The sequence below is a fragment of the Pristis pectinata genome, chromosome 1 (genome assembly GCF_009764475.1).
Source record: "Pristis pectinata isolate sPriPec2 chromosome 1, sPriPec2.1.pri, whole genome shotgun sequence".
NCBI lineage: Eukaryota > Metazoa > Chordata > Chondrichthyes > Rhinopristiformes > Pristidae > Pristis > Pristis pectinata.
In genome coordinates, this window is record NC_067405.1 from 94,065,621 (window position 1) to 94,090,430 (window position 24,810).

The 24,810-nt window shown below is 43.8% G+C and overlaps 1 protein-coding gene across 2 annotated transcripts in view; it reads right to left on the reverse strand.

The window, feature by feature from the left end:
• Positions 1–2,188: 2,188 nt before the first annotated feature.
• Positions 2,189–24,810, reverse strand: part of slc8a3 (solute carrier family 8 member 3) — a 376,943-nt gene continuing 354,321 nt past the window's right edge. For both annotated transcript variants that reach the window (XM_052013641.1, XM_052013651.1), the window contains 2 exons: positions 9,341–9,613; positions 2,189–2,775 (listed from right to left, as the gene is read on the reverse strand). In XM_052013641.1, the coding sequence (XP_051869601.1) occupies positions 2,399–2,775; positions 9,341–9,613 (650 nt within the window). In that variant the 3' untranslated portion in view covers positions 2,189–2,398. The remainder of the gene's footprint in view (positions 2,776–9,340; positions 9,614–24,810) is intronic.

Consider the following 24,810-nt stretch of genomic DNA (forward strand, 5'->3'; position numbering starts at 1 on the left):
ACTTTTGAGTATCTAACTATTTTATGATTCCAGCCTGTTATCCGAGACATTCTGCATTCGAGACATTCCCTGCAGCTTCTCTCTGGAACCCTTAACGTCACAGGTCTATTAGATCTCATTTTCACGGGAAGCATACTTGGATGTCGCTGCAAGCAAGGACCTAATAATTGTGGTACTTGCTTCCCCCCAACCACGTCTCAGGTATCTTGTGTACCTGGTGAAATGTTTACACTGTATAATGCATTCAGCATCTTGTGTTCTGTTTAGGTTGTTAAGAATGCAGCCCTGATTATGGACAATCAGGCAACTGAAAGTTCTATTGTATGTAAAAGGGATGTCCAGACAAGGAGCCAAGCACTGAATTCCATATGGTGACTGCTCTTGATTTCAAGGCAGCATCAGACCAAGTGTAGCACAAGAAGGTCTTGAGAAAACTGGAGTCAATGGGCATCAAGGGGAACTACTGATGAGAGACTTACATGGCAAGAACTTAATCATCCTAGCTCCAGGATATACTGGAGGGCAGTGTTCCAGGCCTGATATCATCAGTTGCTTCATCAATGATCTTCCTTTCATCATAGGGTTTGCTGATGGTGGCTCAAAGTTCCCTTCCATTTACAGCTCCCTAGACAATAATCAATTCTGCGCCTTCAATTCAATAATCTGTTTGAGCAAGACCTCTGCAATGTTCAGGCTTGGGCAGTTGAGAAATAATTGTCACATTATACAAGTCATTGGCATTGACCATCTCCAGCAAGACCAATTCTAACCACCTTACCTTGGGATGCAATGACATTATGATCATCCAATCTCCCACCATCAACAACCTGACGGTCACCACTAAAGAGAAACATTACATGAACCAGCCACATAAACACCAAGATGATGAGAGCAGGTTACAGACTAGGTATCCTGTGGCAAATGACTTACCTCCTCACTCCCCAAAGCTGTTGCACCATCTGCAAGTCACAACACAGACTTTGTGGTCTAGATGAACATGGCATCAGTGGCAAGCAAGAACCTCAATGCCATCGGGATTAAGTGCTCCATTTTATCAGCACTCCATTTACCAATTTAACCATCCACTCCCTCCACTACTGCTTCCCTATGCTTGCTGTGTGTGTTATCTGTGAGATGCACTGTGGCAACCTGCCAAGGCTTCCTCACCAGCACCTGCCAGATCTCTTGTTCATGGACAGCAAGTACATGGGAATATGCCACAATGTACACTCAAGCCCCAGTGCCCGATGCCTAGTGCATTTCCTTCAACGTTATTAGGTAAAAATCCCAGATCTCTCTGCTTTATTGCACTTTAAGAGCACATTCACCACAATTAAGCAGTTCACCATCTGCTTCTTAAGCACAATTTGTAATGGACCATTAATAGCAGACTTGCTGGCACTGCCCACCTCCTCAGAATGAGTAAAAGAAATATGATATGTGATACCACCTCCACTACTCTCTGCAACTCTCCTCCCACTGCCAATCTTGTCATCATTCCAGGCAATCGGAATTAAGAACGGGATTAGATGTGAATTCAACGTGTGGCAGGAAGAGTTAACTTCTGCTCCAATGTTCCAACGTTTAGGATCAATTATGGGGCAAATGAAACTAATTCATCAGACTCTGAATGGTACTGAATGACTTAAAATGGCGAGGCAGTGTTAACATTAAAACCCAGTGCACTGATTTTGTAAAACTGGCCCTTTAAAAAGAACTGAACAAGTATTCTGAAGGAGGCGAGCTCAGCTTTTGCCTCTGAATGCCTTCCATGCGCTTGCTTTGGCTCTTTTCATTTGTGATGATGCAAGCAAGATACATTAAAACAGGGTTCCAAAACATAACAGGATTTGTAATTAAATTAAATTGGGTCTTTGCAATAGGCGTGCTTTCAAGTGGATCGTACTGCCAGCCCGTGATGTAAATGTCGTCCAGTTTGTTCTATGAGACTGTTCGTTTTGGGTGGATTAACTCTCAAGAGGAAGGACTGAACACAGTAATTGCTTTGGACACACAGCAGGGCAATACTCATAAAGGGCAGTTCTCATTGCTGTTCTTTTCTTCCTTAGTTGATACTTCAATGAAACAATCCTTCATCCAACTCAATTCAAATAACCCAACAGGATCTAAGCACCACCCAACCCACCCCTCCCCCAACATTAGTTTAATAAAAACCCTTCAGTAAGGCAAGAAAGCTCAGGAGCGACTGATGAAGACACAGGACTGTCCTCTACAAAATGTCATGTGTTTTTTTATTTGTGGGACATGTGCTGCCCTCTTCAATGGGACCATCTCCAATGTTTCTTTTAAGAGTGGAATATTGTTGGCAAGTATTGCATTGTGTTCGAAGAGATTCAAGTGATGTGTCTCTTTGGGGGTAGCACAGGCCTCCTTTGCTTTAGAACCCCTTAATGTAGCAGTAGGCTTCCAAACAAGAGAACAGAATGTATAGTAACCACAATCCCCCGAATAACACGGCGGTGACGATGCGGGGTCCCCGCGGACCCCCAAGCTCTCCGCCGATGTGCGGCCGCCTCCTGTACAGCAGGATGCTCACGCTGACAAAAGCAAAGATGGTGAAGAGAGTGACAGAAAAGGCCAAGGTGCCTGCTTCCACGCGGAACTCCTTGCCCTGGGATGCCCAGTAGATGGCAGCAACAGACCATGCCAATCCAATGCCCAGAAAAACATTGACCGCATTGCTCCCAGTGACGTTTCCGATGGAGGCATCTGCATAGTAGTCCTGTGAGGCTGCCACTTTGCTGGCAAAAGTATCTGTGAAATAAGACAAGGTACCACTGATCAAAACAGGAATAGGAAAAAAAAGCTTCCACATTCACTGGCTGAAATGACCCCCAAAAAAAGTGATTGGAAAATGAGTTACTTACATTTTCACCTAAAAGTGTGAAGTTGTGCTGTTACATCTGATCCCTGATCCCTGGGCCTGTTCTGATGCCGCTCCCAAATTCTCACTCCTCGTGCATTAGATTTGTGGAAAACTCTTTTCCCACGCCCCCTTTTGCAATTGAACTATTTAATTAAATTGCCTCTCCACACTTTACCTTCCAAGATGCTTCAACACACTTCTCTACACTACATCTGCCATGATTCTGCCCTTTTCACCAATCTGCCTGCAGCCCTCTGGAAATCTTCAACCGAGCCTCACCCTCGCTTAAGTCAAAAACCCAGAATATGCCCGACCTTGTTTTGTAATCGTAACAACACAGAAGGAGGGTATTCAGCCCAAAGGTCCTGACTCCTGATCCCATTAATCCCATTCCCCGTCTCTTTATTTCCCTGTATCTCTGCAACTTATTCTCTCTCACACACACCCATCAACTCCCCTTTTTAATCAAGCCTTAGTCACTTTGTGCACAGCCAACCTTATAATTACTTCTTTTCTATCCACTTTTATAGAGCACAGAAACAGGCCCTTCAGCCCACCATGTCCATGCCAACCCTCAAGTACCAACCTATATTAATCTCATTTACCAGCACTTGGTCCATAGCCTTCTATGCCTCAATGATTCAAGTGCTTGTTGAGATACATTATCCAACTCCCTCCCCATTTACTGTGACTTCAGAAGCATCCTCTTCTTTTGTGAATACGGATGCAAAGTCCCATTTGCTAGCATGGATCATTTGAGTATGGAAGGAGGTCATTTGATCCATCTGAGCTGCGCTGGCTCCCTGCAGGATCAATCCAACCATCCCCACCCCCTGTAGCCCTCCAATTCTCTTCTCCCTCAAGTATTTATCTAAGTCCCTTTTGAAAGTGACAACTGAATCTGCATCCAGGTAGTGAATCCCAGATCACGGCTGTTCACAATGTAGAGAAGTTTTTCCTTATGTCACTCCCGGTTCTTCTGCCAATCATTTTAAACCTAGGTCCTCTGATTCTCTGCCCTTCCACAGATAGAAGCAAGTTCTCTGTATTCACTTTATCCAGCTCCTTCATGATTTGGGACAGTAGCCATACCCTCTGGCCTTTTGGTTCCAAATCATTCCCCACCCCTTAATTATCCTGTTACTCTTTGCATTACCTCTCGCTGCCTGCGTCACGGAAACCAGCCTCCCCTCCTTGGACTCTGCTTTACCTCTCACTGCGTTGGTGAAGCAGCCAGCATAATCAAAGACCCCACCCATCCGGGTCATTTTCTCTCCTCTCCTCTTCCATCAGACAGAAGATACAGGAGCCTGAGGGCACGTACTACCAGGCTTAAGGACAGCTTCTACCCCACTGTGATAAGACTATTGAACGGTTCCCTTATACGATGAGATGGACTCTGACCTCATGATCTACCTTGTTGTGACCTTTCACCTTATTGCACTGTACTTTCTCCATAGCTGTGACATTTTACTCTGTACTGTTATTGTTTATCCTTTACTACCTCAATGCACTCTGTACTAACCCAATGTAACTGCACTGTGTAGTGAATTGACCTGTATGATTGGAATGCAAGACAAGTTTTTCACTCAACCTCAGCACAAGTGACAATAATAAACCAATACCAATACATTAACTGCCAAACATTTCCTTTGCTCTTCAGTTTTCCTTTGCATTTTCAGTTTTTAATGATTCTTAACTGTGTAATGTATGCAATTTATCGTCTTAATGATTCATTTTTTTCCAATATTTTAAGTCATTGAAGGAGATCCACTTTTGACAGTCGTACCCCTTTATTTCCCCTTTCTCACTTAGGATTTATGTAATATCATTTCCAGTTCACTTGGGTTAGATCCCTCTTCAACTCACTGACATCAGCCTGCTTCTGCTGACCACCTTCACCCAAGATTGCTCCTTGTCCACTTCCATAACTATTCCAGACCTGTGATCATTATTTCCTGAACGTTCTTCCTCTACCACAGGTTCCACTTATCCCCTGAACTCCACCCATTACTGCTTTGTTCCTTCCTGGCTTGGAAAGATTCTGATCAGCTCCATACTCTTCAGGTACCCCTCACTGTTTTTCCAGAGTTTACGTGAGGATAATTAATGTCGCATAGTTTACTGCTTTACATCTTTCTGGCTTATTTGATAAGTTGCTCCTCTGTGCGTTCACTCGACTTGACCATCTACAATATACACTTCTCCAGATGTGCTTCCTCTTTCTATTGAGGTAGATTCTGCCTTAGCACTCTCAAGGGCATTAGTTAAGTCTTATCTGAAACTCTGTGCTGGATAAACAGACGGTGCAACTGTCGAAGGGTTAAGAAAGGTGGCGGAAAGGTGGGTCCTGTTGATGTGCATGTGGAGGTTGACACTGTTTCTAGAGATGATGTCACAAAGTTACAAAATGGGAATAAGGACAAGCCAGGGGTGGCAATCAAGGATGCATATGGGGATGATACCCGGGAGATGGGAAGGGTGATAATGGGCAAGGGTGAATCCAAAGTTGTAATTATGGATCTGGAAGTTATTACTGGAGATGTTCTGACTACATTTAGATAGGCAGCAGTGCAGCCACAAAAAGAAAATGATTTTGATAGCATAGAAAATGTATTGAAGGGAAATGGAATGCAGCTAATTATTGAACGGCAACACAAGTTGTAAACTGGAGGGCTTGTGGCAGAGACAAAGTATCACGATCACAGCCAAACTGTGACATCCGCTGTTTCAGGGTGAGCAACACCACAGGAGATAACCATGTATATTGGGCCAGAATGAGCTCAACCTGGCCTGCCACCTGCACGCACCCACCCCGTGCTTTTCATAGAGTCATAGAGAGTTACAGCATGGAAACAGGCCCTTCAACCTACTGAGTCTATGCTGACAACCACCCATTTACACTAATACTCCATTAATCTGATTTTTTTTCATTCTCCCCACATTTTCATCAACTCCCCGCAGATTCTACCACTCACCTACACACTCAGCGAAATTAACCTATCCAACCTGACATCTTTGGATCTTTGGATGTCGGAGCAAAATGGAGCATCCAGAAGAAACCCATGGTCACAGGGGGACCATGCAAACTCCACACAGACAGTGCTTGAGGTCAGGGTTGAACCCAGATTTACAGAGCTGTGAGGTAGTGTGGCTCTACTAGCTGTGCCACTGTGCCACCCCTGGACCCTATGGACACAGTTGCTTTTCTCAACTCCATGAGGTTGGTCGACCTGGAAGCCTGGCTGCTGCAGCCCTTCTGTGAGATAGAGTGGGGCACGAGCAGCAACGGGGCCTCAGGTGGTGGGGCTTGAGCTCTCAAATACACATGGCTTTCAGTAGTTCAATGTTTTAGAAATCATTGGAAATATTTAAATATAGTTTCAATAGGATTAAAGAATTTTATAAACATTTTAAAAAGTTACAAAAAAATTGATAGTTTAAAAATCCCTTAAACCACTAGAAATTAATTAAAAATATAAAAATAATGTAAAGAAATGTGAAGAAGCAACTTACCTGCCTTTACCTCAAGTTCCGCGATCCCGTCCAAACAAATGGGATCTTGCTATGTCATGGAAGAGCATCTGGCTCCTCAGCTCAAGACATCAGTGGGGAGTGGAGTGGTAGAAAGGGAGGTCAGATTCGCAGGCATATGACCCCCAGCCTTCACCTCCAGCTCCCATGTTCCCATGGCAATAGAGGTCTGAGGAAAGCTAGTCATCAAGGACATTGCCTCTACTTACTGTTACTGCCAGAGGTATGTTTTGGCCTATTATATGGTGAAGTAAAACTTTTTACACAATTGTTGTTATTTATTTGTTCATTTATGGCCAAGCTTTCTCAGCAATAGCTAAATGATTTGCAGATGAGCTTATGGAGCTACCTTCTTCTTCAAATAAGGATAGTCATGATCAGGTTAAATAAGTTGCAGAGCCAGGATGGATCTGACTCTGGGATGCCTGCTGGCCACATTGCTGAACACAAAACCAAAACAATTAGTCTTGGTAGGGCAAATGATTTAAGGAGTATAGCGATTCCCAGCAGTTTCAGTGAGTGTAGACTGGATTTATTGTCCAAGTGTTGAAATTCTGCATTACACTAGTCTCTCTGTGGATCGGGCAGACTGTTCTAGATTTTCGTTAATGGATAAATTGGGAAACAGATAAATAAAGAGACTGGCCAGATTCAGATTTATCTTTGGTGATTAATTTAGTTAATGGTGGTGAGCTCTTGCTTGCTACTGTGGATTGATTAGAACAGCCTGAATAGTAATTTTTATAAGGTCCCCATCTACTGCATGATTTTGCATTCTGAAGATTTATCAATACTTTATTTCTGCACTATGTGGGCAGAGCTTGCTTCTTCAGTGTTAACACCTCATCCTTTTTAAATCTCCCTGTGGTCTCAAACCTTTCTCACAAGAGGGAAGCCAATGCGGATTGTAAGGAATAGCAGAAGAAGGCAACTCAAGGGACCTGCTGTTTATAAACTGCTTGGTCTTCATTGGTGGTGTTGGATTCGACTGTTTTAAGTAGATTTTTAACATGTATAGTGTTTAATGCACCTCAAGTGGCTGTACAAGGAATGGCTGCTTCCTAGCTTATTGGTTTGTCCATCAGGTGAATACGTGTTTTCTCATTGGTTGGTTTGGCCACAGGTATCTAATAGGTTTCTTGACTGAACTATTGTTAGCTAAGGAGTATCCCTTATCTCAGGTATAAAAGGTGTCGTTTTTTGTTAATCTCTCTCTTGCTCTCCTGCCCCCCCCACCCCCGGCCCTAGTTCATCTTTAGTTCCTTTTGTCTCAGCTCATCTCCCAGTAGTAAAACTAGTGCCATGTGCTCTATGACTGTTTCTTTGTTTTAAACTTTTCCAATAAAACTTTCTGAAGCACCAACTTGTTTTCAACTCATTCCTGGACTCCTGAAAGAACCTACAGATTTGAAAATAACTGGATCTGTGTTAGAATGTCTTGGCCTATCACCGCTACATAACAAAAGACCTGCATATCCACTCCCCCTCACTAACTTTAGAGTGCAGTCTTCCAGGCAAAACTGCAGTTAAATTGTTAGGGTGAGGTCCAACGAACAACAGAAATGACAAAGGATCCAACACCTGAAACATTAACTGCTTCTCTTTTCACAGACGCTGCCTGACCTGCTGAGTGTTTCCAGCATTTTCTGTTTTTATATTGCATTGAAGTAAATAATCCATTTTTGTAGTCAAATGCTGATGGTTGAGGAAGGGGCGTTTGTCCTGGGCAACTTCCACAGATTGAAACATCTGTCCCAAGTCTGGGTCCTTTGGCTGTGAAGGAGTGGTCAGGGGACACTCTCAATGCAGCATTTCCCATGTTTTTAGTTACAGTTACAGGTGGAGAGTAAAGAGAGGGAGGCTTGTAAGAGGGCTAAGATGAGAGGGCATAGGTTTATGGTGAGGAGGAAGAGGTTTAGAGGAGATCTGAGGAAGATTCTTTTTTCACTAGTGAGTGGTTGCAACCCTGATACACACTGCCTGAGAAGGTGGTAGATGTGGGTGCTCCCACAAGATTTAAGAACCATTTTGATGAGCACTTGAATCACCAAGGCATAGAAGGCTATCGATCAAGTGCTGGTTAATGGGATGATGTAGATGTGCACTGATGGCTGGCATGGATATAGTGGGGCAAAGGGCCAGCTTCTGTGTTGTATGACTCTATGATTTTGTCTATGACTTGTCTGGGGCTAATAAAAGCATTGCTGAGGGTTTGAGTGGCGAAGCTAATGGCAGGGAAAAGCTATTCTAAATCTGAAGGTTGGAGCTACAAGCCCCACCTCAGACCTGACCAAACTGCAGGACTGTGGAAGTGCCACACAGTCAACGATGTATGATGCCAAGATTATGCCCATGGAGACCCTCTAGTCCTGACCCTTCTCCGATCGACCAATCAGGTGGCAAGTTCTAAGACTCACTTTCATTGGGTTTTGCAGTCAGGAGGCTTCAATCAGGAGGCTCCCCACAAAAACTTCGGGCGAGTTGTTCTGACATTACTTGTGTCAGTCAGATTTGCAATACATGTGATTCGTCTGTTCATCAGCTGACAACACACACTGCTTCTCTTCCCTCTGATTTTAGCCTGAGGAATGGACATGAGGTATGTGGAAAGGAGAGGGAAATCAGCCTCATTAGCTGGGTGTTCACTCAAAATGGTCTGTGGGATCCTGCTGAGTACAAAATGGCCATCGCCTTGCCCATAGAACAAACACTGAAGGAAATGACTTACTTTCAATGTACGTCAAAGCACGTTGGAATATTCCTGTGATATGTTAGGAAGCATGACATAAATGTTATTATTTCACCTGAATTGAAGCTCCTTAATAAAATAATCATTGAATGTTTCTTAAAAGAAAATTTTTAAAAAATGAACAGCAAATAAATAGAATACAATCACATTTGTGTCTTGTGTTTACTTACCAGGTACTGAGGTGCCAAGAGCTACAAATACCACAGCAGTGACTGAATCCTTCAGACCAATTGTGCAACCGAAGTGAGAGGCCAGATCTCCAATGATGGCTGTCAGGATGCCAATGATGAGAATAGACGTTACGAAGCAGGCCCATCCGTTCCAGTATTCAGTGGGAGGCACGCAGGCGAACAGAACCTTCCAGAAGACGGTCAGGAAATGCATCACGTAGTCAAAGCAGGAGGGCAGCCGCTCCTCCCCTGTGTCTTCATCTTCTTCATCACCTGACAGAAATATCAGAGGTTGGTTGGGGTGGGAGACCAGTCAAGTCAGCAGGGAACCAGACAGGACACAAGCAAGTGGGGCTCTGTGCAATCCCATGGGGCTGGGGGATGGAGGAGTACCCTCTCGGTAGTGTGGAACTGATGAAGACAGAGCAGGATTTCTCCCTACATGGCCAACACATGAGACTGAGGATGCTGTAATTTGGAGCGAGAAACAATCTGCTGGAGGAACTCAGCGGGTCAGGCAGCACCTGTGGAGGGAAATGGACAGTTGCCGTTTTGGGTCGAGACCCTATACCTGGACTGAAAGACAGAGGGGAGATAGCTCATATTAGGTGAGGAGGAGGGGTAGGGCAAGAGCAATAGGTGAGTGATGGAGAAGTTCTTCCCTCCCCACCTCCCACATTTGGTTCCATGGTCCACCTTCTTTTCTTCTCAGATTCCATCATCTGCAGCTCTTTGTTGCCTCCACCTCCCGGCCCCTGTCGCTACTTCCACCCTTCCCACCTGACTCCGTCTGCCAATCACCCCACCCCACCTGGATCCACCTATCGCTTGCCAGCTCTTGTCCCACCCCTCCTCTCCCCCCCCTCACATCTTTAAACTGGATATCTCCCCTCTACTTGTTCAGCCGAGATGGAGGGGTCTCGATCCGAAATGTCCGACTGTCTATTTCCCTGCGCAGATGCTGCCTGACCTGCTGAGTTCCTCTAGCAGATGGTTTTTTTGCTCGGTATATGGCCCACTGGCTCACCTGAGCTGCACTCAGATCGGAAGACAGCAGGAGGCGAAGCTCAGCAATGAGGAGATGGTCATTGCTACTTCCAAACACTGACTGTCGAACCGAATGTGCAGGACCAAGTGCATCCACTTATCACTGGTGAGCACACACAACTCTTCCCCCCTTCCCCCACCACACACCCATCCCACCCTCCTCACCACCCAACAAGTCGTAATAACAACCTCACGTTCCTTTCACTGAAAGGCAGCAAATTCTGATCCCCATCTGCTAACGCCCTACTGAATGGAGGCTCAGTTAAGGCAGGTACTTTCTTCTCCAATTCAACAACTTTGTGGTCCCTTACTTTCTCCTATGAGGGACAGGAGGACTGTCAGTTACCTGTGGGTCACTCCCCTCAGGAAAGAGGGAGAGGCAAAGGCATAAAGACAAAGCAAGTCCTTCATTCTTAAAAAGAAATGCCATTGAAATGTCTGCCTTTCAAGCTTTTCATCTTGCCATCCACCTGTCAGCTTTGATTTTTTCTGAAGCTCTCAGTATAGTCCCAAAGCTGTTGCAAAGGTGCTAGAACATCTGTTATAGAGTCATTGTTTTACTTAAACTGCTGTTGTATCTACTCCAAGTGTACTTCATTCATAAAGTCCCGAAGAGACTTTCTGCAATTAATGTTTGCAATTAAAGAAATAAAGGAAGCATTGTAAACAAAAAGGTGTCAAATGATCCAAGAGCTACTTTAGTCAGAACCACAAAAAATTGTCTACAACACAACAGGCAACAACATTGCTGAGCCTGTCTCCCATTCAGAGGACTATATAATGCATTAAACACAATGGAGGTCGTATGGGGAAAATCCCATATCCTTTGAATCTTCATGCATGTCCCTTGGTGTAAATCATTTAACACAGTAAATGAAAACTTTTTTTCTGGAACGGTGATTAACCCTTTCAGTGGTCAGGTTACAAATACCATAAAGAATCAGCTGCAACCTGCAGCTCTGAGGCAGGGCTTGTGGGTTCAGATCGCACTCTGGAGATTCGAACACAAAGTCTAGGATGACACTTCAGTGGAGAACTGCTGCAGTGTTAGAAATGTTGTCTAATGGATGGGGTGTTAAACTGAGGACCATCTTCCCTCTCGTAGATGTCAAGGACCCCATGGCACTATTTTAAAGAACTAGGAAGTTCTCCCCTGTGCCCTGGCCAAAATTTACCTCTCATGATCATTATGTCATTGCTTTTTGTGGGAATTCATGCAAGCTGTACGATGCATAAAGTCATTTGGGATGTCAAAAAAACCATTAGAAAAACACAAGTCTTTTTTGATTTTTTACACCAGATTAATTGCCAAAGGCACTGAGGCCCACTAGTAGCATTCCTCACCTCTGTGCCGGATGCAAATCTTGACAAAGGGTCTTGGATTTGATCTCTTCCTACTGAATGGAAATGGGTGATTAGCACCAATTTGCATTCCCAGTGACCCCTACTTGAACCTGCAATTCTGATCAGGAAGGGGACACCAGAGCAGTTGGTGAGGATCCTTCTTTGCATTTGCAGTTACAGATGCATTGATAACATGGGGCTCCTGCTGCTGTGGTATCCAGTAGGGTATATGGTTAAATTGCACGGCTTTCCCATGAGGAACTGGCAGTGGAAAATGGAAGATGGAGTCAGAAAAGAATCTGAAGGAATTTTTCATTGCATTTTAACTCGTTTTGTAGTGCTGGGAGGAGCAGAAGGTGCCTACCATAAGCTTCAATCTGATCCATGCCTCATGGAATACTTTCACTCCCAGCCTATGATGACCCTGGGCCCATTCAAATCTCACCTGTCAGCTAGTCATCATGTCCTGCTAGCATTTTGTGCTTGTGAGGATAGAATCACCAGTTATTGTTTGAATGCAATCTTCTGTTCACATGCCTTGATCTGATGTCGGGGTGCCTTGCTACCTTTTATTCTCTCTCTGAACCCAAGTCAGTCTGTTGCTCCATTTTAGCACGCCTGCACATTGGTAGGCTGGGGATTATTGGACTAGCAGGGTCTCTGGTTTGTCCCTGGGATCAATGTGTTGTTCTCCCATTTAGGATCTGGGTATGTTAGGGGAGGAACTGATAGGCAATCTGGGTGTTTGGGTCTAATGGTCCGGTTAATGCTCCTTGTTCTGTGAGAATTAAAATCTCCTGGGCCTCACTCTGCCAAAATAAGGGAGGTTTAACCAACTTTCTTGCCTACTTGGTTCACACTCCCGGTTAAGGCCAGGACTGAAACTTGAATTTATTAAAGTATTCACTACTCTGTGTAATAATTCCCCTGCAAAAGCCATGTTGTACACTGAGAAACAAAACACTTTCTAAGGATATATTTGTAATAAAAGGGAATTTCTTGTCATGAGCCTGTTGCTTCCATGACATGCGTTTTTCCATTCTGCCTCATTTTGATGCTGTTGGCTATCAAACTGCTGTAGATCTAAGCGTGTCAAACAATGGAAAGAACAAGAGGTTAGTTTCTCAATTTGCTGCCTCTTGCCCATGCCAGACGTATAGCTACATTGGTTGGCCTGCAGAAGTAGCTTTGGTTAAATGCTTCAGGTATCAACGATGCTGGCGTTGGAAGGTTCTGACTAAGTGTGCAGTTTCAAGGCTCACTCCAAAGGCTTGAGCAAGTAATCTTGGCTGACACTTCGTCTTCGTACTGAGGCTTTGCTGAACTGTTAGAGGTGCTGCGTTTCAGCTGAAAATTTAAACTCTGAAAGATCCTTGCCACCTCTTCAACCAATGCCTCTTGTTCTTTGTGTTATCAGCCGTCAACTTTACTACATAGCAAGTAAATGTACGCAAAGGTATTTAATTGTAAAGTACACTGATAGGTCCGATATGAGTGCAAGTTCTTAAGAAGCGGGTTCATTGATAGTCCTGGTTGGTTTTTACAATAGATCCAAAAATAGCATAAAATACAGAATACTATTTCAAAGATTAATTCACGTGCAGGCAGAACAAGGCAATGGATTATCACCAAAGGCGACTTGACTGGATGCTTAATGCAGGCTGGCAATTGCATTATTCCGGATGACATCTTTTATTCGGTTCCTACTATATGGTAAAAAATTACACATGGAAATGCTGAAGCACTGCTGTTACAAAGCTTTTCCAGGAAGATTCCCCGAAGCATGTCCCCAGAGTTGCTAGTTAGCACTTCCTATATCAGTAAGCATACAGTGAAAGGAAACCAAACAGACGGGAGATAAGGGATGTGCGGTGTACCGTATGTCTGTCAAGACTCACAATGAGTAAGGCTACCAGAATGCTTGGATGAGTCAGGATTTACTCAGGAATGGGCGAGATATTTGTTGAAACACTTAAACTTAGACTCTGGAATCTATGTCCAACGGGCTCAGGGGGCATGACAAGGTAGATGTTTCCACCAGTGGGAGTGTCTTGAACCAGGGGATCATAGTTATAAGATAAGGGGGCAGTCTTTTAAAACAGGTGTGTAGGAATTTCTTCTCATAGGGGGTGGTGAGTCTCTGGAATTCTCTATCCCAGAGGGTTGTGGAAGTTAGATTACTTGAAGTATTTAAAGAGGAGGTATATTTTTGAAAGACTGGAGAATTGAAGGCTACAGTGAACTTGCAGAGAAGAGCAGATGAGGCCTGGGGCAGATGAACCATGATCATAATGACTGATGGGGCAGGTTTCAGGGACCAGGTGGCCCACTCCTGCTCCTGTTTTAGAACATAGAACAGTACAGCACAGGAACAGGCCCTTCGACCCACAATGTTGTGCCGAACCAATTACATCAGTAATAAAATGCCCAACTAAACTAATCTACACAGTGTCCATGTTCTACCATTTCCCTCACATTCGTGTGTTCCTATTTTCCTGTGTTACTATTAAATAATCTGTTATTGGCAGAAATCAATATCTCTTGATATTTAGCCTGGGGTCCAAGAGATAAACAGATGTTACAGCTGTGGGTTCCGATACTTAGCAGGAATCTGTCCACATGCAAGTCATTCAGCTAAGCCAATTATACAAACTGAAAGTGCATCAGAGCTGTATGTGCCAGCAAGGCGACCCTGGCTGGAAGATCTGAAACTGGCCTCATTCCCTGCCATTCTAGCAGAGTTACTTCAGGGGAGTGGCTTCTGCCGGCTTTATATAAGGCACTGGAGGAGGGATTGGCAAAGGATTGCCAAAGCTTGGAACTCCATTGTATTAGTCTGAATGTGTATTGGAGCATTGTTACATCCACTCCACATGATGAGTTTACGCAAACTAAGCTTCTTCGTGGTGGAGAAACAAAGGACTGCGGATGCTGGAATCTAGATGAAAAACACTGTGATGCCGGAGGAACTCAGCAGGCCAGGCAGCATCCATGGAGAAAAGCAGGCAGGTCAGGATTGTCAGTGGATAAGGAATCTCCTGAGATGGAGATGGAAAGATCGAGGAAGGAGAGAGAGGTGTCAGGGACAGTCCAAGTGAATTGGAGAACAGGGTGAAAATTTGTGGCGAAATTTATGAAACTGTCAAGTTCCACACGGGTGCAAGAGATGGCACCAATGCAGTCGTTGATACAGTTGAGAAAGAGTTGAGGAATAGGGCTGGAGTAGGCTTGGAACAGAGACTGTTTAACGTAGCCAACAAAGAGGCAGGCATAGCTGGAGCCCACGCGAGTGCCCATAGCTACACCCTTGGTCTGTAGAAAGTGAGAGGAATCGAAAGTGAAGTTGTTTAGGGTGAAGACAAGTTCAGCCAGGTGGAGGAGAGTGTTAGTGGAAAGGGACTGATTCTATCTTTGGTCAAGAAAGAAGCGGAGGGCGGTGATGCCGTCATCATGAGGGATAGAGGTAAAGAGGGACTGGATGTCCATGGTGAAGATGAGGTTGTGAGTGCCGGAGAACTTAAAGCTATGGAAGAGTTGGAGAGCGTGCGATGTGTCACAGACATAGGTAGGAAGGAATTGGACCAGAGGGGACAGGGTAGTGTCCAGGTACGAGGATACGAGCTCCGTGGGGCAAGAGCTGTGGAGACAATAGGTCTGCCAGGACAGTCCATCTTGTGGATTTTGGGGAGGAGATAGGAGCAGGCAGTCCTAGGTTGCGGGACTATCACGTTGGTAGTTGTGGGGGGAAGGCCTCCTGAGGTGATGAGGCCAGCGATGGTGCGGGAGATAATGTCCTGGTGGTCCTTGGTGGGGTCCTGACCCTAAATGTTAACTGCCTGCTTTTCTCCACGGATGTTGCCTGGCCTGCTGAGTTCCTCCAGCATCATAATGTTTTTCTTCTTGGTGGTGGATGTGGGGCCCACCTGAAGTGACTGAAAAGAGCTTCATGAACCAGCAAACTATGGTGGGGTTGGTGACCCAGGGGCCAGACAGTATGCCCTCAGGCACTGTTACCAGGACATGCCCACCTACAGATTGTGGTCGCACTGTAGCAATGAAACAATCATGTCATATGGAACTATTACTATATGGAGCCATTCTTTCCCAAAACAATCCAAGTCATGGAAACACAGTACAACTAACACACAATATTCCCACTGTCAGATGGAAAGTCGTATTATGTCCAATTTGTGACCACTTATTCCCTGTTGGCAAGACAATTAATAATTCTGAATACCAGGCATCATTTTTTCCAGTTGTTAATTTTAATGATCTTTTTATTTAAAAATATTCCCAACATTCTCCTCAAATTGGAATGCCCAGTCCCAGATTGGATGCCAAGCAAAATTTAAGCCTGGCAAATTTTTTTCCTGGCACTGCCAGGTGTGGTAGAAAGCTTGTCACACATGAGGGCAACGAGGGGAGTGTTAATATTTCCTGGCGGCAACCTGGTGGCTTGAACAGAGTCATAACATTTGTAGAGAGATACAGCACAGAAGCAGGCTCTTCAGCCTACAGGATCCACACCAACCATCAACCAGCTATATTCACACCAGCCCCACATTAATCCCATTTTTTATCCTCACCACATTCTCATCAACTCTGCCCAGATATACACTAGGGGCCACTTACAGAGGCCAATTAAGCTAGCAACCCTCTTGGGAATGTGGCAGAGAAATAGCAGCTGGAGCTTAATGCAGACAATTGTGAGGCATTGCACTTTGGGAAGACATATTTAAGAGGAGAGTGTACAGTAAATGGCAGGACCCTTAGGAGCATTGATGTACTGAGGGATCTTGGGGTGCAAGTCCATAGCTCCCTAAAAGTTGCAACACAAGTCGATAGGGTGGTAAGGAAGGCATATGGCATCCTTGCCCTTATCGGCTGGAACATTGATTTCAAAAGTTAGGAAGTAATGTTGCAGCTGTATAAAACTTTGGTTCGGCCACCTTTGGAGTATTGTGTGCAGTTCTGGTCGCCGTGTTACAGGGAGGATGTGGAGGCTTTGGAGAGGGTGCAGAAGAGTTTCACCAGGACGTTGCCGGGATCAGAGAGTTTGAGCTACAAGGAGAGGTTACACAAACTTAGATTGTTTTCTCTGGAGCGTCAGAGGCTGAGGGGCAACCTGATCCAAGTATATAAAATTATGAGAGGCATTGACAGGGTAGGTAGTCAGAGTCTTTTCCCCAGGATAGAAATGTCATATACTAGATGGGATAGCTTGAAGGTGAGAGGGGGAAAGTTTAAAGGAGATTTACATGGCAAGTTTCCTTATGCAGAGAGTGGTAGGTGCCTGGAACTTGCTGCTGGGGAGGTGGTAGAAACAGATGCAATGGCAATGTTTAAGAGGCGTTTAGACAGGTACATGAACAGGCAGGGAATTGAGGGATATAGACCACAAACAGGTAGATGTGCAGTTTAAAATGGCATCATGGTCAGCACAGACATTATGGGCCGAAAGGCCTGTTCCTGTGCTGTGCCGTTCTATGTACTAAGGCAATCAGAAGAAAATACTTTGCTTTCAATCAATCGCTCCAATGAAATATAATTCTTCCTGCTGGTGCATGAGGTGAAAATGACAATGAATTCATTCGACTTCTGGTGAATCACTTTATCAGTAGCAACACTGCAGCCTGTTCCGCTCTGTTGTTAGCATGGAGGTTTTGGCTCATGCAGCCTTTGTGGTTGGGGTGATCAGTGTTCCATCCATCCCCTGCATGTGTCCTGAGCCCTTCCTCATGGAATGGCATGAGAAACCCCCACTGCAAAACTCTGCAGCCATCCTTCTACAATGTCCCAGTGCTCCATCCCTTTCTTAACCACTGTATGCATTCACTGTCCATCTGACAGCAAGCTGGTGCAAGGCAGTAATAGTCTGCATTGGGCAAATGGCGGTAATCTGAGATCACCAGCTAACCTGTTCAAATACTGATAGTCAATAAGATCAATCAACAGTGACGTGCATGGCGGTCCGACCCATTATTAGCAAAGATCAGGAAACATAAATTCAAGGAATTCAGTAAAGCTGCTGCCTAACAGCTCAAGCCACCTGCGGTGCTGTCTCTGTGGAGTTTGCACGTTCTCCCTGTGACCATGTGAGTTTCCTCCTGGTACTCCAATTTTTCCTACCTCACAAAGTAATGATTGCATCTTTCGGTGGGTAAGCCACAGGATAAGTTAGTGTAACTGTAGCTGCTTTATTTGGCTCTGAATAAGAAGATCTACTAATTTGTATGGTTTCTGCATAATTAGCAGACATTCATGAATACTTTGATGTGAAGAGGTGAATTATTCAGAAGTCCATCTGCTAAAAGAAAATGAAACATGGTTTCTCCTACCAGGTCACCTTGTATATTCTCAACATTTCACAACTCCTTAACTACAAACAGAATCTTTATTTACAAGCTATTGATAAGAATTGGCTACACTGTCCTGGATTTGTCCACTGCCCAAGCTCACTACCCACTCGTACTGGTCTGTACTGGGTATGGAGAGCCAGCCAAGCTAATCTTCATGAGGTAGAGTGAGCTCCATACTGCAAGGCAGTCTCAGGAATTGGAATTTCCCTGAAGTCCCATCCCTGAAATGCACTTCAGGTCTTTGACAGCTTTCTGCTATCAAAGGCACTTAAACTGTTCTTTAAATGACTCTGATCAAAAGCATTTCAAAACTGTTCAAATGGATTTAAATAATTGAAACAAATAAATTTAGCAGGACAAAAATTAAGAATTTAAGCAATAAATTTAATTAAAACAGCTTAAAAAGCTAGCCTTTAATTAGAAAAAGAAATTAAAGTAAAATAAATAAACCAGTTACTTTTTGCATAGCTGTAGTGACTTTCATGTGGGGTCGTGGCTTTAACCCAGTTGGATAGAAAACTGAGGGGCCAGATGTGAAGTGCATCCTCAGCAGGTTACAGGCAGAGCAAGAGGTCAGTTGCATCCTTGACTTTCGTATTTCATGAGGCATGCAGGAGAAACTGAGGTGCACTGAGGCACAGACTGGAGGTAGCCAATGGTTCCCACTTAACTTCTGGCTAAGTGTAAGGTCAATCTTAAAATTGCCAGTAACAATCCATATGATTTCCTTCTCTTTCTCATGACTAGACATTTATAAGTCAATTTTCTAGTGCCTCCTTACTATATGTCTCCACTCATGCTCACATGGAAAGATGGCAAAAATTCACCAACAAATCAAGAAGAATTATATTATAAAAATGTAGCATGTGGAATGTGCAGAAGCAGGAGGCTTTGTAACTAAAGATATAAGAAATTTAGCTGGGCCAGTAAGAGCAACAACAAGTTGGAGCCTGATAACTTTGCAGTGAATGACTCAATTCCTGACTCTCCAAAACACCTTCCATCTCCGGCAAGTTATAAGCTTGGCCTGTGACTGATACTGTCCATAAGCCTGGATGAGTGCCGTGTCAATGTCATTGAGTCGGCTCAATGCCAGAAAAGAAAAAAACAGGTCACTTTATTGGGACATCATCCAGCTGCCTTAAACAGTCACCTTCTCTCCACCAGCGGCTGCAGTGCGCATCATCCCCCAAAATGCAGTGCAGCAACTCATCAGGATTTCAACAGCACCTTCCAAACCCACACACTCAACAACCAAGGAGGTCTAGGGCAGCCAGTGGTTGGGAACACCACCACTTCCAAATTCTCCAAATCACAGATCAGTGTCACTTGGAAACATTATCATTCCTTCATCATTGCAATGTCAAAATCCTAGAACTCTGAACTTAATTGTGATGGCGAATTATATCACTAGAAGGATTGCAGTTGGTTATGAAAGGATCTCACCACCATCTTCTTCAGGACAACTAGGGATGGGCAATAAACACTCGCCTTACAATAGCACCCACACCCTGTAAATAAATAAATACCTTCCTTAAATATACATACTATGCAGGAGGAAAAGGTTCCATTTGTACTTGAAAGACTGAAGGATAAACCCAAACAGTGAAGGCACAAAATAATAATACCTTTTAAGAGAGATTTGAATCATGTTTCCCCTATGAATCTCTGAAATTTTACTTACTGATGTGCATTCTTGTCAATTTTGTGTATTTGGAATCTTTGTAATCCATAGATGTTTTAACTAACTAAAAACAAAGTGAATATGAGTTTTCAGCAGATCATCATTTTTGCCTTACCTTTCCCAATAAAAGGTAAAGCAACATAATTTTACAAGTTGTGGATGTGAACTCAAGCAGTTACTGCATTGAAATTGTTTTGTGTGATTCTATTGACAAATGGCTTAATATTCCAGATTCCTGCTTCGACACTTTAACGTAGGTATTTGACATGGATTAACTTCTTAGTTCACTCTACTGATATCTGAGAGAGGCAGAAACACCAAAGTGTGAAGAAGCTCAAAGGAAAGCAGAAGTTAGGAGGAGACATTGTGTTAAGAGTTTTCACTTCAACGCTACTGAGGTTAAAGGAGGAGAAAGAGCATTCCGTGCCAACTAGGGAGTCATGCTGTGCTCACAATTCCTGCTGCGTTTGCCAACATGAATTTGCCACGTGGTTTGGGCTTGCAGCCACAATGAATTGGAGTTAAGAATGGCTGAACCAATTGTAAAGAGAACATAAACAGTTATCAAATACTCTCACCATATTGGTCTGGACTGAACGTAAACTCCGGATGAGAAAATTTATGCCTAACCCATACCCTGGACCACAGTTTTGAAATCTTATCCACAGCTACTATCAGCCTTAACAGCAGCATTGTAACTACCTTCAGTGCTTCTAGTATCAGAAAACATTTCACAGCCAGTTAATTTATATGAGGTAAACTATTAATCGGGTTTCTATAATGTCATTGGAGTATCAGAGTTGTTTTCAGTCTTCGGACACTTATCTCAGCTCTTGATTTTTACTGCCCACCATTATTAAAAATGAAATGTGTAATAAGCCTGCATTCAAAAATACATATCAATAAAACCGACTAATTAAATCTCAATTGAAATAAAGCACACCATGCAGAAGCTTAAGGACTGATTAAAATTGGGACCAAAATAAAATAGTGACACGTGGACACAATCTTTAGAGATAACAATTCAATCAAGATAAGTTGCCATTTTCAGAATTAAGTAGGTTTGGAACTAATAGCCGTTTTGTTTTGTTTAAAGAGAACAGACAATGTGCTCTCTGATATATCCCTGTTGGAATTGTAGTTCTTCTATTTTCTACACTTTCTTTATCCTTCCTGCCCACCAGCTCTATAACATTATTGTATGGTGTCATTGGGAAGGTGGGACTCAAGCAGTTAATGCATTCAAATCATTCTGTGTGACTCTGGTAATGAATGGCTTAATGCTTTAGATTTCTTTGTTTGCTACAATGACATTTTAACCCAGTTATTTTAAATGAATAAACTCCTCAGTTAAAATAATGGACAAAAGAATTGTATACAAAAGCTTAACATCTTCAATAATTACATTGTGCAAAGGAATTTCGACTGTGAAATGTTCAGTTTCTCCTAACACCGGCAAGAGCCCTGGTTTTCCTTTTATTTCTGTTTTATTGTTGCCAATCTCTAAGTTGTACCTTGCATTGGTTTTATTCACTTTCAGACCTCAGTCTGGGTAACTACAAACCTCCCCAATGTACAGCAAAAAAAAAGGTTTCCCTCTGATTAGAAACATCTGATTTCCTGTTATGTTTGCCAGTCAATCCATTCTTGTGCGTATCACTCGGCTTATTTATTTTCAGTCAAAGTGAACCAAGACATGTCTTTGCTCTCTGCCCTTTGTGGTTTAATGTAGCTCAGATCCAACAATTAAATTTAAATGAGTGAAATTACTCATTAGAGAAGGTATGGTGTACCCACCATGTTATCTGGTCAAAGCGTAATCATAGAATCATAGAAATTCGACAGGGATGTGTTATGTTGGCCAATGAAGTGCTATTTAAGGCCAATCGCATCTTTTCCACTGGCTCACAGGTTACAGTACTTCAGGTGCTTATCCACATATGTTTAAATGCAATGATTTTTTCTGCCTCCACCGGCTTTCAGGCAGCAAGTTCCACTCACCATTCTGAGGGTGAAAGCAATTTGCCGAAACCCTCCTTCTGTCAATCACCTATGCTGTCCCTGATACTGACTTTACCATGAAGGGAAATAGATCCTCTGTGCACCTCTCATAATTTTGTATATAATACACCCTCGGTCCTCTTTGCTCAAAAGAAAACAATTCTAGCCAAGTCAATCTCTGCACACAACTAAAATTCACCAGCCATAAGTGAAGCTGGCTGGCTTCAGACCAGTGTAAAGGCAAGCATGTTACCTGCCAATGGTGTTGGAACCCTTTGTGTCTCAAGGACCGATTTATTTAAATATGGCATTTCATGTTTCAATAATGAGGATAACTCAGGCAATTTCAATAAATGAACAACATAAAGGCAATCGAAAAGAGAGAGCAGGTGGCCATGAATTATTGAAATATGCATTTTCCCATCTAAAACCAACTGTAACTATGTTACCCCAGTGTTAGATAAGATAAGATTTCTTTATTAGTCACATGTACATTGAAACACACAGTGAAATGCATTTTTGAGTAGAGTGTTCTGGGGGCAGCCCGCAAGTGTCACCACGCTTCCGGCGCCAACATAGCACGCTCACAGCTCCCTAACCCGTACATCTTTGGAATGTGGGAGGAAACCGGAGCACCCGGAGGAAACCCACACAGTCACAGGGAGAATGTACAAACTCCTTACAGACAGTGGGCGGAATTGAACCCGGGTCGCTGGCGCTGTAATAGCATTACACTAACTGCTACACTACCATACTGCACCCCATTGTAACCTGTGACTTTATAACATGTTACAAAACCAACACAGATAACATGCAGACAAACAAAGGGAAAGAGAGGGGCTGAAATCCCATTCGTTTGGGCTGGGTGGGGTGGGGGGCAGTGTGGGGGGGGGGGGGTTGGAGGGGTTGTGAAATTCAGTGTAAAATCAAAGGGGGAGTATCAATTATAGCTGGTAAGATTAACGAGGTTTTACCTTGAAAGTAAGACCTCTGGGCCATGAGGATACCACAGTTGGGGAAAGGTGAGCAGCAGAGTCACCATCAGATGTCAGCAGGTGGATCACTGAGATGGAGGCTCCACATGGGGAATGGTGACCAGGTCAGCTGCCAGAAATCGTGCCTCATCAGATAGTTGATGGATTGACCCGCAAGGCGGCCATTGCTTTGCAATCATGAAGCACAGTCAAGATTGTCATAGAGAGATCCGGCACTCAAACAGGCCCTTCGGCCCATTGAGTCTGCACTGACCATCAAGCACCCAGCGCCTCTACTTCCTCAGGGGGCTAAAGAAATTCAGTTTGGCCCCTTTGACACTCAACAACTTTTATCGATGCACCAGAGAAAGCATCCTATCTGGATGCATCACAGCTTGTAATGGCAACTGCTCTGCCCTGGACCGCAAGAAACTGCAGAGAGTGGTGGATACAGCCCAGCACGTCACGGAAACCAGCCTCCCCTCCTTGGACTCGGTCTTTACCTCTCATTGTCTTGGTGTAGCAGCCAGCATAATCAAAGACCCCACCCACCCGGGACATTCTCTCTTCTCTCCTCTTTCATCAGGTAGAAGATACAGGATCCTGAGGGCAAGTACCACTAGGCTTAAGGACAGCTTCTACCCCACTGTGATAAGACTATTGAACGGTTCCCTTATACGATGAGATGGACTATGACCTCATGATCTACCTTGTTGTGACCTTGCACCTTATTGCACTGTACTTTCTCTGTAGCTGTGACACTTTACTCTGTACTGTTATTGTTGTTACCTGTACTACATCAATGTACTTTGTACTAACTCAATGTAACTGCACCGTGTAATGAATTAATCTGTACGATCGGTTTGTAAGACAAGTCTTTCACTGTACCTCGGTACAAGTGACAATAATAAACCAATACCAATACTAATCCTACCCTAATCCATTTTATTCTCCCCACATTCCCATCAACTCCTCCTAGATTTGACCTCTCACATAAATGGTGGGGAACAATTTACAGAATCCAATTAACTGACATCTTTGGAATGTGAGAAGAAAACGGAACACCCTGGAGAAACCCACACGGTCACAGGGAGAACATGCAAACTCCACACAGACAGCACCAGAGGTCAGGATTGAACCTGGGTCACTGGAGCTGTGAGGCAGCAGCTCTACCAGCTATGTCTCTATACCTCCCTAGTGCTCTATACATCCAGCAATTAATCTACTGCCTGCAGACCACCACAAATAAGATATCTTTATTAGTCACATGTACATCAAAACACACAGTGAAATGCATCTTTTACGTAGAGAGTTCTGGGGGCAGCCTGCAAGTGTTGCCACACTTCCGGCGCCAACATAGCATGCCCACAACTTCCTAACCCGTACGTCTTTTTGGAATGTGGGAGGAAACCGGAGCACCCAGAGGAAACCCATGCAGACACAGGAGAACGTACAAACTCCTTACAGACGGTGGCCAGAATTGAACCCGGGTCGCTGGCGCTGTAATAGTGTTATGCTAACCGTGACACTTCTGTTTCCCATACTATAATATTATAGAGTGACTAAATCCTTCCACTCTTCAAAGGGAACCCAATTATTAACAACAGCTTCTCACATCTAGGGAACATTCGTTCTTGTTGGGTTGAAAGACAGAATGGAAGGGTAAACCTAACTATTGATAGCAAAAATATCATCATCATGCCAATCAACATGCTCGTTTAGATTAGGTGTCCAAACGATTAGAAATCCAAATGATTCAACACAAGCCTCCCAGCATCAAAGCTCTAAAGTAACAGCAGCCTATTCTCCAGGGAGTAATACAGTCTCTGGCAGTAAGGAAATTAAGTCTGTCTTGTCACTTGAAAGCATTCAAGAGCCATCTTTCGTGTTGTCTGAGCACTCCAACTGGACTCCTGTGGAGTAAATTTGATATTGATTGCATCTGCCTGATCCTGGTAAGTTAGTATTCATTGTTCTCCTTTGGAAATGGCAAGAGTTGAAATAGCTGAATTTTAAAATCCACTAAGGCGACAGCAGTCATTGCCATGAATGTTTATCAGC